This window comes from Microcaecilia unicolor, chromosome 2, assembly GCF_901765095.1.
Source record: "Microcaecilia unicolor chromosome 2, aMicUni1.1, whole genome shotgun sequence".
Taxonomy (NCBI): Eukaryota; Metazoa; Chordata; class Amphibia; order Gymnophiona; family Siphonopidae; genus Microcaecilia; species Microcaecilia unicolor.
In genome coordinates, this window is record NC_044032.1 from 386,453,855 (window position 1) to 386,471,118 (window position 17,264).

General features: G+C 43.0%; 1 protein-coding gene across 1 annotated transcript in view; it reads right to left on the reverse strand.

The window, feature by feature from the left end:
* Positions 1 to 17,264, reverse strand: part of GPAT3 (glycerol-3-phosphate acyltransferase 3) — a 147,318-nt gene that overhangs the window by 49,496 nt on the left and 80,558 nt on the right. Inside the window, 3 exon segments of the mRNA XM_030190558.1 lie at positions 2,555 to 2,644; positions 4,677 to 4,751; positions 11,832 to 12,126. Coding sequence (XP_030046418.1) covers positions 2,555 to 2,644; positions 4,677 to 4,751; positions 11,832 to 12,126 — 460 coding nt within the window.

Below are 17,264 nucleotides of genomic sequence, written 5' to 3' on the forward strand. Positions count from 1 at the left end.
CCTTCTGGATACACAAACTGAACACCATAGAACCAAGTGGGCTCAATTCTTATGTACATTGGGGATGCTTTATGTGAGTCATTGGTTCATTACACTTCACCGGATCTTGCTATCAGCTGTTTCCGGGAGCGGCAAAAGTTTAAAAACGCCATCGCCATCTTAGGGTCTTGTTAAGAAAACCAGAGGTGTTACGATCAAACGTAAGTCTGATTGCTGGGAGAATTAATAGTTAGAAGTACGTTATGTTTACATGATTTTAAGGCATATTTGCTTGTACTTTGACAGATGTGGTGAAGGGCTCCCCCTTAACAAAGCAAGTATTGCGAAACAGGCTACCTGTCGGGGTTTGTGAGCACACCTGTTTGAAAATAAGACAAGATAAGTAACATATTGCCTCAACTTTTATATAATGTTATGAATAAAGAGTGAAAAATTCAAGTATTGGTAGGTTGGGGGTAAACGTCAATGATTATAATATGTACACGGCAAGAGGTTCACTGAGGGAGTGAAGTGACACCAGCCGTTGAGCACATATGAGACTTACCCGTTACAACCTGCTGTAACATTTTGTACTTTTTGATATCCTCTACTGTATATATTTCTGGGATAAGCAGCATAAAATGTATTGAGTTTTCTGAGATCTTGCCAGGTATTTGTGACCTGGATTGACCGCTGTTGGAAACTGGATGCTGGGCTTGATGGAACTTTGGTCTGTCCCAGTGTGGCAATACTTATGTACTTATCCTCTTGAAGTGTGCCGCAAGATAAGTTCTCCCCCTGTCTAGTACTCTTCGGGCTACTTTGTCGAAGGCCATACTCTGGAATGAATGCCATCCGATCCAGGAGATTTGCTACTCTTCAATTTGTCAAATTGCCCCATTACATCCTCTAGGTTTATAGAGATTTGTTTATTGTTGTTTTTAATTTTTTTTTGGTCGTCACTATTTGTGTGTGTGAGCTTTTTTTTTTTTTTTTTTTGGCCATTTTGTCAGGGCTATTTTGATGAGGTACCATGTCCATATATACCCTTTCTGAAAAGGGAACTGAGTGAAATCATGGATAGGATCAGAATAAGGATGAACACCATGGAGTCACAGGCAACGGCATTCAAACTCAGATTGAACAGAGATAAGACACAATTCCTAGTTGTAATGTCTATACTGTAATATCACCTACTCCAATATCACCACACATGGGATTGTGTACCTCCTTCTGGACAACTTGAAGGTCCTAGGAGTTGTTGTAGATCAAAAATTAACCTTTAAAACAAGCTGCAAATGTGGGATCTAAGATGTTCCAAATGTTGTGGAAACTGAGGACGATTAGGGGTTATTTCTCCAGGGAGTTTTTCGCATGTTAGTGCAAACAATGGTACTCACTCATATAGACTACCACAATGCAGTTTCAGTTGGCTGTAAAGAAGAAGTACTGAAAAAAAACTGCAAACTGCCCAGAACACAACTGCAAGACTAATCTTCAGGAAATCATGTTTTGTCAGAGCCAGTCCACTACTACAAGCTCTGCACAGGCTTCCAATCAAAGCACACATCTCATTCAAGTTATGCACTCTGGTCTACCTAATAAACTTTGGTGCTGCTTCAGCCTAAATGAGTGAATTGATCTATCACTGAGAAATACAAAAATAGGTGTGAGAAATTGTCTCTCTACTACTCAAGTTGTCAGAAACTCATGTGTCTATGTATGCGGCAGGATTCTCCCATCAATGCACCAAATGGTGGAACTCATTACCCAAAGATCTAAGAATCCTGAACACTTATAGAAGCTTTCACAAACATCTCAAAGCTTCCCTGTTTAGAAAACTGTATTCCGGGGAGGATAGCTAAAGTCTAACTACACTGACTAGATCTGTTTTCCCCCTATAGTACTGTAAAAATGACCAAGATTTTAATGTTTATATTTTAACCTTGAAAGCCATATTGAACCAAACCATTTTGGAAAATGTGGGATATAAAATGCTGTTATAAATAAATAAATCCATCCCATCCCTGTTCTTGATTCACTTTGATTCCACCTGTCAGGCCACATTCTGCTTCTTGGCCTGGACCTTGTGGAATTCCCTTCCAGATTTACATACGGAAAGCTCTTTTCAGAAATTAAAAAAGGGACTAAAAACCTGGCTTTTGAAAGGATCTAGCAAAATTAGATGAGGTTAAGAATCCATTCCAGTAACCCCTATCTTCTTGAGCCTTCTAGCATCTCGATCATTTCTGCTGACTGAATATTGTGCTACCACATCCCCACCCTCTTCTGTTTTTATTCTGTTGGATTGCTTTATTCGAGATGTCTTCATTTTACTCCAGTTGATTGTTTTTTTTTGTTAACCACAGTGACACCAAAGTTCTTGTGTGTACTGCAGTACACCAAATGTTCAATAAAGTAGATTTAATGTAATAGCAAGCTCAGAAAAATTAAGTTTCATTCTGTAGCATAATTGCACATACCATTAACTACTGAGCCATTAAGCCAACACTCTATTCCTAGCATCATGACCATGGATTTGCCTCCTGTACTAGTGTGACATTGCCTCACTCACTTGTTATAATACTGAATAGCACTTGACAGTGCTCTGGCAAGAATACGACAGCACACCAGATGAACCAGTTCACTGAGCCAACTTTTGACCCTGCAGAAACAAAGACGTGATTATATTTAAAAAAAAAATTACTAATATAAACTAATGAAAAACATTACACACTAACTTCTGAATATCACTTATCATAACTCAGCCCACCTGTAGCCTTGGGGGGGGGGGGGGGGGGGGAAGGTGCAGAAGAGAAGAAGAGAATTTCCATAAATGGGGAAGGGTGAGGAGATGAAACAATTCTATCATGGGGGAAAGGAGCAAATTCAGAAAGGCTGGTTTGAAAACCTAGAGAGTGAGAGATTCAGTATTATTGTACTACTCTTAATTGAGACTGGTACTCAGGCACCTAGAAGACCCAAGTTCCATTATCCTTTCCACTAGCATTTGATGCAAGATCTGAAGCAAGTCACTTCACCTTCCAGTGAATACCTTCAAAACTAGAAGCTCTTCCAAGGAAGAGTGACTGCAACCATGTGAAATGTTCTGTGCAGCACTGCATACACTGTACACAAGGAATGGCTGTTCTTGTATTTTAGTTATTAAGTTCATCCTACAAAAGCCATTATTCAAAGTTACTATTTAATTCCTTATCCGTTTACTCTAATTACTAGACAAAGAAAAATATATCACTTTTTCAATTTTCATTTTGCCTACATTTTTATCCTGTAGCTCATTTTCAGTATATATTTTTTTGTAATTAAAAAACAAACAAACAAATCCAACAAGACTAAAATTTTTTTTTTTTTGTTGCATCAAATCTAATCAGGAGTTTTATATACCAATTTTCTTTTTCATCAAAGGATCATCCAATATGGTTTACAAGAAAATAAAATACAGCAATGTAACTTAAAACAATAAAGAGCCACAAACAAACAGGAAACAACCTCCATTGTAGACCGTCCAATCAAAGGGAGTAGAGGTGGGTGATAGACACTCCACCACAGGAACTGGTTCTTGAGAGATACTTAAAACAATAGAACTTATAATACAATGTGTTTTTTTAATTACATTTGTACCCCGCGCTTTCCCACTCATGGCAGGCTCAATGCAGCTTACATATTTGTGACCTGGGCAATGGAGGGTTAAATAACTTGCCCAGAATCATAAGGAGCTGCCTGTGCCTGAAGGTGGGAATTGAACTCAGTTCCTCAGGACCAGAGTCCACCATCCTAACCACTAGGCCACTCCTCCACTGCTAAATAAACCCCAGAAATGCCTGGTCAACTCCCCCCTCCATCTCACCAAGAGACCAAGTCAATACAAATACCAAATATACTAGAAAAGACAACAGTATAATACAATATCAATACAAAAATACTTTACAACATATCCATAAGCATTTTCAAACCCCTACCCTCTTCTCACAATGGGAACAGAGGGAGGAAAACGAGATTACACCAGCACTCGCCAATCTTTCTGTGGCCACTGGAAAGTGCACAACCCCAGGATGGTGCAAAACAATGACATCCTATGGAGGGCCGTACCTAGTGTCATAGTCTACAATCATCCCTAACTGACCTCAAATTAATAGGCACAACAATCCTGACGTTTCCGAAGCAGCTCCCACAAGGGATGGCCGCCTTTGGTTATCACCTTAGGAGGCAACATTCCTCTGCTGTACAGCTGAATACAACTATCGTAGTTAAAGGAGAAGAAGATCCAGAAGCCTGCTCTGTCCACAGTATACCACCCAGTACTGCACAGTTTCAAACAGAAGAGCATTACAGCCATGACCAACAGTTGTTCATTTAAATTACTTGCACACTCCTTGCCATTTAAAATCCAATTCCTGGGCTGCCTTGTATTTTCTGATTTGGTTTAATCTCTGTGATAACAGACAGATCAGCCCCTCAAGAAAGACATGTACAGCTAAATGGGAAACAGAAGAAACCCTCCGATTACCAGAATAACGGATTTTAAGGACTTGCCAAAGTACTCTGGTCAAAGACAAAAAAAGGGCTAGGCTTTGAAGTATTGTCCTCATTTCTCTCTGTGAACATGAACAGGTAGAAATTCTTAAGAATATAAAACAAAAATGGAAACAGTCACACAATTTGAATGTCATGTTTACCTACTGTCTGGCAGCTGTCCTACCAGGGTGGTGCCCACGATAAGCCAGCTGATCCCAATGGTAGCCAGGGTGATGCTGCAACACACAGTAGTAAGTATTGAGACATGCCTCTGGGCACAATTAAAATCAGAGACACAAAAATTTCATGGGGTGACAAGTAGGGGAAAAAAACAATACACTATAACAACTAAATTCTAATACATTTTCAATTAGGTTCCTATGAATTAGTATCCAACATTAGCGGTACAAAATCTGTATTACTGCTCTTAGGCCGTTTTTTTTTTAAAGCAAGAACCAGGAGTGCCCGAATGACCATGAAGGGGGGGGGGGGGGGGGGAGAAAAGGAAAAAAAAAAGGGAAAAAAAGGAGTTCTCAATTCCCACCACTTGGGGGCAGGATTCCAACCTGAGTTTCCATGAGTTGGACAGTGAACTTTAAGATGCGGCCCCTCCTACCCGGAGAGATATTTACAGGGCGCTACTGTTCTTAGTCGGGGCTCCTTTCTCCAGTGTTTCGGTTAATTCCTGCAGGGCCAGTTTAGAATTATTGTCCAGTATCGATTTTATCTTTGCTTGACTAGGAAATTCATTGTATTTGGATAACTACAACATTGACTAATAAGATTCCGTTGATTCAACATTCAGCAGCTATAGTGTAAATTATGAGCTGATCAGTTACACTTTTGTGGGTGGAGCTGCCACTGGTTGCCTGTGCAGGATCAGGTTTATTTCAAGGTGGCCGTTTTGGTATTAAGATTTTGGAAGGCTTAGTCCAGTAGGGTTCTCTCAATCAATAAAAATGTTAAGTCTGACTTCAGCAACTAGGAGTTGTTAATTATTGCTTCCGGCTTTCCAACTGTAAGTAATATTAGGTTTAAAGCATTTTTTTTCTATCATTCTTTTAGGCAGGCTTTTTTTGAGGGGGTACTTGGGGGTACTGAGTACCGGCACATTTTCCATTGTCTGCTAAATCTGACTCATGGTCCCCAAGTTTTAATGAAAGAGCTCAGGCTCCACATACCAATTCTGCCTTGTCCTAGACTCTGTGACTGGTTGCAGGGGGCCTGGCTGTTGTGGGGTGGGGCCCCTCAATGATCACCCCACCCCTGAAGGGTGGCCTGGCATTTGAGTACCGGCACTTTTTTCGTTACATAAAAGCAATGCGTTTTTTCTATCTTGTGTGCAGTTATGGAATGGTCTTCCCATTTTATTTACTTATTGGGATTTATTAACCGCCTTTATGAAGAGATTCACCCATGGCAGTGTACAGCAGATACAGTTTAACATCCAATTTACAAATTTGTTAACAGCATAACAGTAAAATGACCAAATATAAACATAAATATAATAAATGAGGTAAACCTGAAAACCGTAAATTGAAGCCTAATAGTAGGACTACCATGAAACAGTATAAAAAAATATACACATTTATCAGCACTGAAATACAAATAACAGATATATTAAGATGACAGCATAGCACTAATGAAACATCTAATAAGCACACATCATTCAAATAACAGATATAATACTAATGCTTTTCTATAATATAGCTTACCTTATAGCTGAGGGGCCAAGTGCAGGTATATAGACGGGGACAAGATGGGTGGCACAGAGGCAGTTGGGATAAATAGATGGGTGGCTAAATTCAAGGTAAGCTTTTTGTACAGTTAAACAAGATATAAGTAACTGATCTAAGTTACAGCGTGTGTTGCAAGTTAGTTCAGCTACAGAATGAATGTATAATCAGTGTCCCTCTGTGTTCAAGGCTTGGGAAAAGAGCCAGGCTTTCACCTGCTTCCTGAAGTAGAGGTAGTCTTGAGTTATATGTAGCCCCTCTGGGAGTCAATTCCAGGGCGTGGGGTCTAACTCCTGAGAATACGGTAGCGCTATAGAAATGATTTGTAGTAGTAGTGTAGTAGTAATACTCGCTGGCAAGTATGACATCGTACAATTTCTTTCGATGAGGGTACAGATAGTGATGCTCCTTGACAGGACCTTAGCAGTCTCAAAGGTGTGTAAAGGGATAACTTATTCTTTAAGTACTATAGCCCATTTTGTTTGAGGGCCTTAAAAATCAAACAGTTTTAAACTTTAGCCCTGTAAGGTACTGGTAGCCAGTGTAGCTTTTGCAGGAAGGGTGTGATGTGGTCACACAGCATTCTGCATTAGCTGGAGCTCATGCAAACTCTTTTTGGTTTGACCAGTATACAGGGAATTACAGTAGTCTAGTCTTGTTGTTATCATGGCATGGACCACTGTGGTCAGACTCGTCTTTTCAATATATGGAGACAGATTTCATAGCTGCCATAGGTGATAGAGAATTTTTAAAGGTTGTTTGAATTTCCGAGATCAGAGTGAGTGATGAGTCTAGCAGAACCCCAAGATTCCTGACCTGTGATTTTAGAGGGGTAATACTTCCCAAAAGGTATTTTGAAGTCAGGTATTTGTGTACTCGTGTTAGGTACCCAAAGAATCTCAGTTTTGCTTGGGTTTAGGCAGAGTTTGTTGTTGTTTGTCCATTCCTGAGTTGTGGTTAGACATGCAGTAAGTTTACTCAGAGCTGTAGGTAGATCTGGTTCAATGGGTATGAATAGTTTAAGAAATTATTTTTTTTTCCGCAAAATGATGAAGACTTATTTGTTTTCTAATTCTTTTAAGTAGTTGTCAGAATAACTTGTAATTCCTGATATTTTGTATTAGTACTCTTTCTGTATCCCGCTTAGAGCCTCGACTGAAGGAGTTGGCGGGTTATAAGATCATTATAACATAAGGCCTAAGCATTCCTTCTGCATGAATTCTGCCACTTTGCCAGGAGGCTTCCTGCTAGGGAAGAGAATCTAGCTCCACTAACCCTTCCCTAAATTTGATTTGAACTCCCAATTCTGGAAGGTCCTGTTAAAAAATTTATTTAATAAATCATTAGAGTTGGGAGAGGTTCCATGGGATTGGAGAAGTATGGATTTGGTCCCCCTTCGCAAAAGTGGTGACAGAGGAAAAAGCGGAAAATTACAAGTTGGTGAAGTTTTCAAAAGGGCAAGTATGATAAAATGAGGAAGTGGTTTAGCAGAAAGTCTGTGAGGGAGTCATTTGGACTGTTAAATCATTAAAGAGTAAAATGGCTATTTGAGAAAGACAAGTCTACAATGAAGAGACTAAATAAAAGGGAAAGGGACTAAAAGGACTCAGTATACTGCCTTTCAATAGTTACAAATCAAAGTGGTTTACATATTATATACAGGTACTTATTTTGTACCTGGGGCAATGAAGGGTTAAACAACTTGCCCAGAGTCATGAGGAGCTGCAGTGGGAACTGAACTCAGTCCCCCAGGTTCTCAGGCCACTGCACTAACCACTAGGCTACTCCTTTGCTTCAGTCTTTACTGAGAAGGCATAAGGAAGCCACTGGTGTTAGAAATGGTATTTAAAGGTGATGACATAGAGGAACTAAAACTAATCTCAGTGAACCTGGAAGATGTAATGATCCAACTCGACAAGCTAGAAAGCAGTAAATTATCTGGTTTGGATAGTATACACTCCAGGATACTGAAAGAACTTGAAAACCCACTATTAGTTACCTGTAACCTATCATTAACATCATCCACAGTACCTGAAGACTGGAAAGTGGCCATTGTAACACTAATTTTTTAAAAAGGACTCCAAAGATGATCCAGGAAACTACAGACCTTTAAGCCTGACTTCAGTGCTGGGCAAAATGGTAGAAACCATTATCAAGAACAAAATTACTGAACACAAAGACAATCATGGTTTAATGAGACAAAATGAACAGGGATTTAGCCAACAGAAGTCTTGCCTCACCAATCTGCTACACTTTTTCAAACACGTGAATAAGCATGTAGATAAAAAGAAGAATCAGGTGGTGTAGTTTATCTAGATTTTCAGAAAGCTTTTGACAAAATCCCTCATGAGAGACTCCTGAGAAAATTTAAAAGCCATGGGATAGGAGACAATGTTCTGTTGTGGATGGGGACCTGGTTAAAAGAAACAGAGAATGGGGTTAATGGACAATTCTCTCAGTGGAGCACAGTGAATAATGGCGGGTCACAGGGATCTATATTGGGACTGGTGCTTTTTAGCCTAGTTATAAATTATCTCAAAATAGGGATGACGAGTGATGTGATCAAATTTGCAGATGACAAAATTTGATTGTGAGAAATTGCAGGAAGCCCATACAAGACCAGAAGACTGGGCATACAAATGTGTGTTGGGGGGGGGGGGGGGGGGAGAGGAATTTAATGAAGACGAGTACAACAGTGAAGCACATGCAGTAATAATAACCCAAATTATAACTACACGATTCTAAGTTCCACAGTAGGAGTCACCAACTAGGAAGATGATCTAGGTGTCATCATGGAAATCCTCTGCTGTGTTTGTGGAGATGATCAAAAAAGCATGTCAGGAATTATTAGGAAAGGAATGGCGAATAAAACAAAGAATATAATGCTGCCTCTGTATCACTTCATGGTGTGACCCAAGGAGAATTGATAACAGGAGATGGCATGATGTCACAAGGCTGAAGCCAGTCTCCACTCGCTCCATCCAAGGCGGTTTCAATTCTCTCCAATGCAGCTGCCACCATCTTGATACAGCCAAAACAATGAAACTGATAGGGCAACAAGCTCCGGCTCCTGGCTTCTGCTCACACAATGGCCTGTCTCCTGTTATTAAACCTCCTTGCTGTAACCACATCTTGAGTATTGAGTGCATTATCATCACCATATCTCAAAAAATGATAATGAAAATAGAAAAGAGACATAGAAAAAAAAAGATCAAAAATTATCAAGGGGATGAAACAACTCTCATACGAGGAAAGACTAAAGAGCTTAGGGCTCTTCAGCTTGAAGAAGAAACAGCTGAGGAGGGATATCATAGAGGTCTTCAAAATCTTGAGTGGAGAAAAATGGATCCAAGCAAATCAGCTATTCACTCTCTCAAAAACTATGTAGACTAGGGGACACCCCATGAAATTACATAGTAATACTTTCAAAACAATAGAAAATATTTCTTCACTCAATACATAAGCTCTGGAACTTGTTGCTAGAGGTTGTAGTAAAAGCAGCTGGCATAGCTGGTTTTGAAAAGATTTGGAGTAAAGTGGTGTGGTAGCCATGATCTGAAGGTATTGCTTTCAAAAGCTTATGAAAAATGTATTTAGTCCAATAAAAAGGAATCATCTTATTTTCTTTTCTTTGAAAAGGTTTGGACAAATTCCTGGCGGTAAAGTGCATAAACCGTGAATAAAAGGGACACCTGGAGAAAGCCACTGCTTATCCCTAGGTATAGGTAGCATGGTGTCTTGTTACTTTTTGGGATCCTGCCAGATACCTGGGACCAGGCTTGGCCACTTCTAGAAACAGGAAACTGGGCCAGATGATCCTTTGATTTGACCTCAGTAGGACAATACTTATGTCTTAAGAGCCACCATCTGCCATTTCCTTGGGTAATGAAGGATACTTATAATAGTTGTGCATAAGACTTGATAACGTACGGCCTACTGTACCATGCAGTGCCTCTACAATAGTCACATAGTAGATGGCAGAAAAGACCTGTACGGTCCAATCAGTCTGCTCAACAAGATAAACTCATGTGTATACCTTACCTTGATTTGTACCTGTCTTTTTCAGGGCACAGACCGTATAAGTCTGCCCAGCACTATCCCCTCCTCCCAACCACCAGTCCCGCCTCCCACAACTAGGTGTATCAAATTTATATCAAAATCACTAGTGATATTCCTTGTTAAACATTTTTCTCTTCAAGAGACAGAGAAGGCAAAATGCAGGCCATTGTAAAGTTGGGGGAGTGGGGGGTGGAGGGGAAAACTCCTTTAGGTCCATTTCAGATTAAATTTGTGAGCCCAGAAGCCTTTAGGTAGACCATCTGACTGCTGTATTGGAGGTTAAAGCTCAAGATATAAAGCACATCCAAACTTTTTACATGATTGATGTGATCCTATTTGAGCACTGGACCGCTCAAAAAAATACCTGATTGGCTAATTTAGCCTTACTTAGGGGCCATTTTGCTAAGCTAAGCTAGTAAATGTGCTTAGCTGTCCCCAATGCGAGATATTACCATGTGCTAAGCCAGTTTCTAGTATGGCCATAAAATAGGCATTTTCTGTTTGTTACATCTTTAGCCCTGCACTAATGTTAGCATTATTTATTTATTATATTTGTATCCCGCACTTTCCCACTAAAAGCAGGCTCAGTGCGGCTTACATAGTAATAGGTAACACAGAATTTTGTTATGTAAAGTAGGAAATTAAGTATAACATATAGAAGGATGGATGGGTAGGTAGAGACAGGTGATAGAGAGAGGAAGGTAAGGTGGGAGATAAAGTCTGGGTCAATGTCGTTTTCTCTTCAGTATATGTAAGGTAGATGGGTTCAAGAGATTAATCTGGGTCTTTTGGGTAGGCTTGTTGAATAGATGGGTTTTAGTGCTTTCCTAAATGGTAGGTGGTCATGGATTGCTCGGATAGATCTAGGGAGAGCATTCCATAGACAGCTGCCTAGGAAGGAGAAATTGGATCCATAATAAGTTTTGTACTTGAGACCTTTACAGCTGGGGTAGTGCAGGTTGAGGTACTTTTGTGAGGATACAGACATGTTTCTAGCTGGAAGGTCGACCAGATTTATCATATAGTTCGGAGATTCTCCGTGCATTATCTTGTGGATTAAAGTCTGGGCTTTGAAATTGATACGTTCTTTGATTGGGAGCCAGTGCAGTCTTGCACGGAGAGGAGTTGCACTCTCAAAACGTGGTCTGCCAAAGATGAGTCTTGCTGCTGTATTTTGGGCGGTCTGAAGTTTTTTTAGGATATAGGCTTTGCAGCCTAAGAAAATACTGTTGCAATAATCAGCATGGGTAAGTACCATGGATTGCACTAAATTCTGGAATGTTTTCTGGGGTAGATAGTGATTAACTATTAAAAAAACAAAAAAAAAACCCTAATGTAGGAGCACGTACTGCCTCCTAATTAGGAGCAGCTAAGGGCTCCCGTGTAACATACATTTTTCCCACCTATTTGCAGGCTCAATGTGGCTTACATAGTACCGTAAAGGCGTTCGCCAGTCGGTTGATAACAAATACAGGTTATATTGTGATCAAAATGGAGCCAACGCCTGTCTGTCTCTCTTACCGCAGTGGAAGCAAGATGCCATACCGCACGATGACTCCCAGAACCCAGATCAAGGTTAGCCGCAGGCTGATGTACTGGAAGTTGTTATTGGTCCTTGTCAAAAGGTTCCATGATAAGAGCTCTTCGGAGGAAAACCTTTGGGTGACCTCATCTTCCATGATGGCTTCAAAGCCCTTCTTGGAGAAGTAGAAGACATCAGACAGCTCAAAGTCCCCGCGTTGTTCATCCTGGCTCATGTTTTTCCGTAGGCCTGCAATCTCAGTCTCCATAGGTGACTCATCTCTCACAATGATACCTGCATGATCGACAAAACACAGCCATGAGAAACCAAAACCAGCATCTGTACAGCTTTGCAGGAAAAAGAAGCAACACTTTGTTTAATCGATAAAGGTTATGAAAAGGCAAGCAACTAATGAAGAGCTGATGGGTCATCCCATGACCAGCAATACAGGAGAAAGAGAGACGCCTCAGCCCTCTTCATATTTTCTTACAGAACAGTTAGTTTATTGCTTAACTAGGACTCCAATTTTATTTCCAAAAGTGCAAAACAAACTAAACAAAAAAACAAAAGACCAGAAGTCTGAAGGATCCAGAACCAATGATGCTTCTATTGTAAGAATGTTTTAACTAAATTCTAGCATACCTGTGTTATTACATTTGGGCTTGTATTACTGGGAGAATTTTTTAAAACCTTGTGTGTGTGTGGTGGGGGATAGGGGGAGCTGCAATGACTGTAGCTTTTTTCACAGTGCACCAGAATTTTATTCAAGTCCAAGTATTTTCACTCAGGCGTTTCCCCTAACCCTATGGCTTTTAATTCTTTGGCGACTAGTTCCAGTAAGTGGTTGATTGGTTGTCTCTGCTTCCTTACCCGCCTTCACTGTCTCCCTTTTCTGACCTACTCTGTTTATTTCCTCTGCTCTCCTAATATTGGCGTTCTTTTTCTATTTTCTTTCTTATTAATTGTTTGTAAACTGCTTTGATTTGTTGTGAAAGGCGGTACATCAAGTCTCCAAGAAACATAAAACGCTGCTTATTTTTGAAATATGGAAAATAGCTATTAAAAATTTGATTTTGGTGAGAGACTGGTGAATATTTAATTGCAGCAAATGGTAAACTGTATATACTTCATTGAAGAAAGTTTTGTATTTTCACTTCAAAAGTGCAAATTCACAAGAATGCTGTATAATGAGGTATGGTTACAAACTATAGTCTGTAGAATTTCACCAACACAATATCTGAGCTTTTCAGACTTTTGACAGAGATCAGACAAAAATGTTGGTAACGCAAATTAATTGAAGTGGTAGTACCATTTTTTTTTTTTATACTAACATAGTAGGTGACGGCAGAAAAAGACCTGCACGGTCCACCCAGTCTGTCCAACAAGATAAACTCACGTTCATTTTTTGTGTATACCTTACCTTGATTTGTACCTGTCTTTTTCAGGACACAGACCCGTATAAGTCTGCCCAGCACTATCCCCGCCTCCCAACCACCAGCCCCGCCTCCCCCCTCCTTATTTTATATTATTGGGTTTGTGGGACTAGTCCTGTACTTTTATTTACTGTTTGATGCTTATATTACTGGGAAGATAGATAAAGAAACTGTTCATACATCCTGCTGTTTCATAAACTATTTCCTGTGGTTAAGCAATGGAGAAAGTCTGAGACACCCTCTTATGAGCTGGATAAGAGAAAAATGAGAAACAATGTGCCTCTGGAGAAATACATCTATTCTAGAACAAACAGATCATACCCAAATACCTTCACCCACAACCAAACTATTTCAACATATGTCCTATATTGTGCTGATTGCCAATCTTACTGTAGAGTCGACACCATCAAAACTCCTATGGCGTTTGCTAAAGTGAATGATACATACCTGTAGCAGGTGTTCTCCGAGGACAGCAGGCTGATTGTTCTCACGACTGGGTGACGTCCGCGGCAGCCCCCACCCAACCGGAAGAAGCTTCGCGGGCGGTCCCGCACGCAGGGCACGCCCACCGCGCATTGCGCGGCCGCCTTCCCGCCCGTGCGCGACCGTTCCCACCAGTTGAATAACAAGCAAAGAAGAATGAAAACGCAACTCCAAAGGGGAGGAGGGAGGGTAGGTGAGAAAATCAGCCTGCTGTCCTCGGAGAACACCTGCTACAGGTATGTATCATTCACTTTCTCCGAGGACAAGCAGGCTGCTTGTTCTCACGACTGGGGTATCCCTAGCTCTCAGGCTCACTCAAAACAAGAACCCAGGTCAATGGAACCTCGCAACGGCGAGGATACAACATAAAATTGACCTACGAAGAACAACTAACTGAGAGTGCAGCCTGACCAGAATAAATTCGGGTCCTGGAGGGTGGAGTTGGATTTACACCCCAAACAGATTCTGCAGCACCGACTGCCCGAACCGACTGTGGCGTCGGGTATCCTGCTGGAGGCAGTAATGTGATGTGAATGTGTGGACAGATGACCACGTCGCAGCCTTGCAAATCTCTTCAATAGTGGCTGACTTCAAGTGGGCCACCGACGCTGCCATGGCTCTAACACTATGAGCCGTGACATGACCCTCAAGAGCCAGCCCAGCCTGGGCGTAAGTGAAGGAAATGCAATCTGCTAGCCAATTGGAGATGGTGCGTTTCCCGACAGCGACCCCTAGCCTGTTAGGGTCGAAAGAAATAACAACTGGGCGGACTGTCTGTGGGGCTGTGTCCGCTCCAAGTAGAAGGCCAATGCTCTCTTGCAGTCCAATGTGTGCAACTGACGTTCAGCAGGGCGGGTATGCGGTCTGGGAAAGAATGTTGGCAAGACAATTGACTGGTTAAGATGGAACTCCGACACCACCTTCGGTAGGAACTTTGGGTGGGTGCGGAGCACTACTCTGTGTGATGAAATTTGGTATATGGAGCATGAGCTACCAGGGCTTGAAGCTCACTGACCCTACGAGCTGAAGTAACTGCCACCAAGAAAATGACCTTCCAGGTCAAGTACTTCAGATGGCAGGTATTCAGTGGCTCAAAGGAGGTTTCATCAGCTGGGTGAGGACGACGTTGAGATCCCATGACACTGTAGGAGGCTTGATAGGGGGCTTTGACAAAAGCAAGCCTCTCATGAATCGAACGACTAAAGGCTCTCCAGAGATGGCTTTACCTTCCACACGATAATGGTAAGCACTAATCGCACTAAGGTGATTCCTTACTGAGTTGGTCTTGAGGCCAGACTCTGATAAGTGCAGAAGGTATTCAAGCAGGTTCTGTGCAGGGCAAGAACGAGGTTCTAGGGCCTTGCTCTCACACCAAACGACAAACCTCCTCCACTTGAAAAAGTAACTCTTCTTAGTGGAATCCTTCCTAGAGGCAAGCAAGACACGGGAGACACCCTCAGACAGACCCAACACAGCGAAGTCTACGCCCTCAACATCCAGGCCGTGAGAGCCAGGGACTGAAGGTTGGGGTGCAGCAACGCTCCGTCGTTCTGTGAGATGAGAGTCGGAAAATACTCCAATCTCCACGGTTCTTCGGAGGACAACTCCAGAAGAAGAGGGAACCAGATCTGACGGGGCCAAAAGGGCGCTATCAGAATCATGGTGCCGCGGTCTTGCTGAGCTTCAGTAAGGTCTTCCCCACCAAAGGTATGGGAGGATAAGCATACAGGAGGCCGGTCCCCCAATGAAGGAGAAAGGCATCCGACGCTAGCCTGCCGTGTGCCTGTAGTCTGGAACAGAACAGAGGCAGCTTGTGGTTGGTCTGAGAGGCGAAAGGTCCACCGAGGGGGTGCCCCACTCCTCGGAAGATCTTGCGTACCACTCTGGAATGAAGTGACCACTCGTGCGGTTGCATAACTCTGCTCAGTCTGTCGGCCAGACTGTTGTTTACACCTGCCAGGTATGTGGCTTGGAGGAGCATGCCGAACTGGCAAGCCCAACGCCACATCCCGACGGCTTCCTGACACAAGGGGCGAGATCCGGTGCCCCCTGCTTGTTGATGTAATACATCGCAACCTGATTGTCTGTCCAAATTTGGATAATTTGGCAGGACAGCCGATCTCTGAAAGCCTTCAGTGCGTTCCAGATCGCTCGGAGCTCCAGGAGGTTGATCTGTAGATCCTTTTCCTGGAGGGACCACAGACCCTGGGTGTGAAGCCCATCGACATGAGCTCCCCACCCCAGGCGAGATGCAATCCGTCGTCAGCACTTTCGTGGGCTGCGGAATTTGGAATGGACGTCCAGGGTCAAATTGGTCCGGATGGTCCACCAGAGCAGTGAAGTGCGGCAACTGGTGGAGAGGCGGATGACATCTTCTAGATTCCCGGTGGCCTGAAACCACTGGGAAGCTAGGGTCCACTGAGCAGATCTCATGTGAAGACGAGCCATGGGAGTCACATGAACTGTGGAGGCCATATGACCCAGAAGTCTCAACATCTGCCGAGCTGTGACCTGCTGAGACGCTCTGGTCTGCGAAGCCAGGGACAAGAGGTTGTTGGCCCTCGCTTCGGGAAGGAGGCCTGAGCCGTCTGGGTATTCAGCAGAGCTCCTATGAATTCCAGAGACTGTGTTGGCTGGAGATGGGACTTTGGGTAATTTATTACAAACCCCAGCAGCTCCAGAAGTTGAATAGTGCACTGCATAGACCGGAGGGCTCCCGCCTCCGAGGTGTTCTTGACCAGCCAATCGTCGAGATATGGGAACACGTGCACTCCCAGCTTGCGTAGGTACGCCGCTACCCACCACGAGGCACTTTGTAAACACTCGTGGGGCAGAGGCGAGCCCAAAAGGCAGCACACAATACTGAAAGTGCCGTGCGCCCAGGCGGAATCTGAGATACTGTCTGTGAGCTGGCAGTATTGGGATGTGAGTATATGCGTCCTTTAAATCCAGGGAACATAGCCAATCGTTTTTCTGAATCATTGGCAGAAGGGTGCCCAAGGAAAGCATCCTGAACTTTCTTTGACCAGGAATTTGTTCAGGCCTCTCAGGTCTAGGATGGGACGCATCCCCCCTGGTTTTCTTTTCCACAAGGAAGTACCTGGAATAGAATCCCTGCCCTTCCTGCCCGGGTGGTACGGGCTCGACCGCATTGGCGCTGAGAAGGGCGGAGAGTTCCTCTGCAAGGACCTGCTTGTGATGGGAGCTGAAGGATTGAGCTCCCGGGGGACAATTTGGTGGCAGGGAGGCCAAATTCAGGGCGTATCCGCACCGCACTATTTGGAGAACCCACTGGTCGGAGGTTATGAGAGGCCACCTTTGGTGAAAAAATTTTAACCTCCCTCCGACCGGCAGATCGTCCAGTACGGACACTTTGAGGGCGGCTATGTTCCGTGGATCCAGTCAAAAGCCCGTCCCCGGCTTTTGCTGTGGAGGCGCAGGGGGCTGCTTAGGCGCACGCTGTTGACGAGAACGAGCGCGCTGGGGCTGTCCCTGTGCCTGACGAGGCCTTCGGGC